The sequence below is a fragment of the Anopheles darlingi genome, chromosome 3, assembly GCF_943734745.1.
Source record: "Anopheles darlingi chromosome 3, idAnoDarlMG_H_01, whole genome shotgun sequence".
Lineage (NCBI taxonomy): Eukaryota > Metazoa > Arthropoda > Insecta > Diptera > Culicidae > Anopheles > Anopheles darlingi.
The window spans coordinates 55,542,042-55,544,541 of record NC_064875.1 but is presented as its reverse complement, the minus strand read 5'-3'; the positions used below and the strand labels follow the sequence as shown (position 1 = coordinate 55,544,541).

The 2,500-nt window shown below is 48.6% G+C and overlaps 1 protein-coding gene across 1 annotated transcript in view; it reads left to right on the top strand.

The window, feature by feature from the left end:
• Window positions 1–796, top strand: part of LOC125955057 (ficolin-1-like) — a 1,157-nt gene extending 361 nt beyond the window's left edge. The window contains exons 1-2 of the mRNA XM_049685895.1: window positions 1–518; window positions 595–796. The exon at window positions 1–518 is cut by the window's left edge and continues 361 nt beyond it. Coding sequence (XP_049541852.1) covers window positions 1–518; window positions 595–733 — 657 coding nt within the window. The 3' untranslated portion in view covers window positions 734–796. The remainder of the gene's footprint in view (window positions 519–594) is intronic.
• The last annotated feature ends 1,704 nt before the right edge of the window (window positions 797–2,500 follow it).

The following is a 2,500-nucleotide window of genomic DNA, read 5'->3' as shown; positions in this document are numbered from 1 at the left end:
TTGGTCGCTAGTTGCCGCCAAGTACCGGCCACCACGTCCGGTATCTATCGCATCGATCCGAACTATCCGTTCCAGGAACCGATGACGGTGTACTGCGAGCAGACGTACGAGGGTGGCGGTTGGACCGTGATACAGCGTCGGATGGACGGATCAGTTAACTTTATGCGCGATTGGCAGGACTACAAGCGAGGTTTCGGTACACTACGGGGCGAGTTCTGGCTTGGTCTTGACCAGATCCATCGTCTGACGAACGTGGCACGCCACGAGCTGCTGGTGCAACTGGAGGACTTTGATGGTGGCCGGGCTACGGCACGGTACGACCACTTCCGGATCGGGGCAGAGAGTGTAAAGTACGCGCTGCTCGAACTTGGCCAGTGCGTTTCCTGTTCGGCCGGCAACTCACTGGACATTCATCTGAACGAAAGCTTCTCGACTTACGATCGTGATAATAGCAAAGCGGTTTTTAACTGTGCTGCTAAGTTTGGTGGTGGCTGGTGGTTTTACATGTGTCATAAGAGGTAGGTTCTAGTGATGAGTTTCTGCAAGTGCTACGAAAGCAAATTAAAAATCGTGTAACGCTTATCGTTTTTCCAGCAATTTAAATGGAGAGTATCTACGAGGAAAGCTTCCGGACACCGAAGATTCTAAGGGTATTATGTGGAACACTTTTCGGGGCAGCAAATATTCTTTGAAATCGAGCAAAATGATGATACGCCCTGTGAGTGGAAGGTGATAGAAATTGTGCTTGGAAGATGGAACGTTATCAACTCGAGTCATATCAATAAAAGCAAACGAATGTTCCAGATTCATTTGTTTTACTAAAAGTGACTTGCCTTCTTTCATTTTCAATCTTTCATTCATCAATCGTCGGGTTCTAGTTTGTTTAAAGCTGTGCGTTGAGGTCTATCCTATTCGTTTTTTTTCTACGCTATCCACTGATTGCGCTGATTCCTTCCGATCAAACCGTGGTTACTCCACTAACAGCCTGTTGATGGCGCATAAAGTGCATCCGGGACCGCAGGACTCGAAACGGAAACACTCTGCGCGTACTCTCGATGCGTTCTATTTTGCCATTTTAACCCCCCGTTTTTGGCATAGTAACGCGAGCCAAACGTCAACTCGCGCAATCATGGCTCACTTGATGCGAGCGGTGGGTCGGTGGGAACGGGGTTGACATATGTTCCGGTTCGCTCTCTGGCCCGGCTTCTCGTTTGTCATGCTCTAGACGCATCTCTGTGGTCTTTCGCACACTTCATCACGAATGAGGTCACCACACAAACAGAGGATATAGAAAAAATGAGGGAAATGGGATGGGAGCATACTAGAAGTAGTGGATATACTCCTCTCCTACCCTTGGGACGACGTTTGAACAACATGCACCCACTGTGTGTTCTCTATTGTGTTCGTGAACAACGAAGGCAACAGTCACGTGGCTCCCTTTGGTTCACTTTCACTGCGCAGCGAAAATGAAGGATTTCCTTTTGCGTGGATCCTTTATCCGGGTTGGTCCGCCTGAGACAGAGAGTGGGAGAGGGAGAGGGAAACGGAGTCCTTTCATTGTTGCGGTTGTTGTTGTTGTTGTTGCAGAATAATGATGCTGTGTAGGAGCACTTGGTACTGCAAGTGCCGAGCCCATCGCACAATGGTTCGCCCAGCACAATGCGTTGGCTCGTGGCACCGGATCATAAAAGTCGTCCTTCACGATCAGCCGTCAGTGCGCGCACGTGTGTGTGTGTGTGTGTGGATTGCTTAGTGGGAGGAAGGATATTGCTTAAAATAAATTATACTGACCGCTAGCAGGTCTGCTGCTACCGTTTGATCCATTGAGAGCGCCGCAGGGGCCAAATCGTTTGAGCATCAATTGTGTGTGTGTGTGTGTGTTTCAATGAGAGGAGATCATAAACGTCATATAACGAGGAGGAAAAGTCTTTTGTACAGCAGTACAATGGCCGTTTCCGGTTTCTTTCATCTCGCACTTGCACAAGCAAGCCAGTCCGACGAGCAACAAAAGCGTAGCCCTACGAATGGATGGATCTCTTGGAACTGGCTTTCTGGGAGCGCAACGAAACCAACGAAAAATCCAGGCCCTGCAAACAAAATGCAATCCACACAACAAGTTTCGTCCTGAGCACGATTAGATGAGTATTAAGGGGTAGCGGTAGCTTCCGGCGTCTGCTCACCTCGTACCTTAATTCTGTTTATTTACCCAATTTGACCCGCTGACCAGAGGAAAGGGATCGGAGAATGTCGTATTCCTTCGTTGGATGGATAAAATTGTTCGGGAGGGGTTTTGTTTGCTTTCCGGACATTCCTAGACATTGACATGCAACACGTTTGCTGGAAATGCTGTTTTTTTCATTTGCAGAACCAACGAGCATCCGCATCTGAGTGGACCCTCCACAAAGCGTGGTGCTTCTGCTGCTTCTACTTCTCTTAGCCTCTCGCTGTCTCTCTCTCCCTCTCTCTGATAAGTGGCTTTAAAGCATTCTGTCCAATGGTC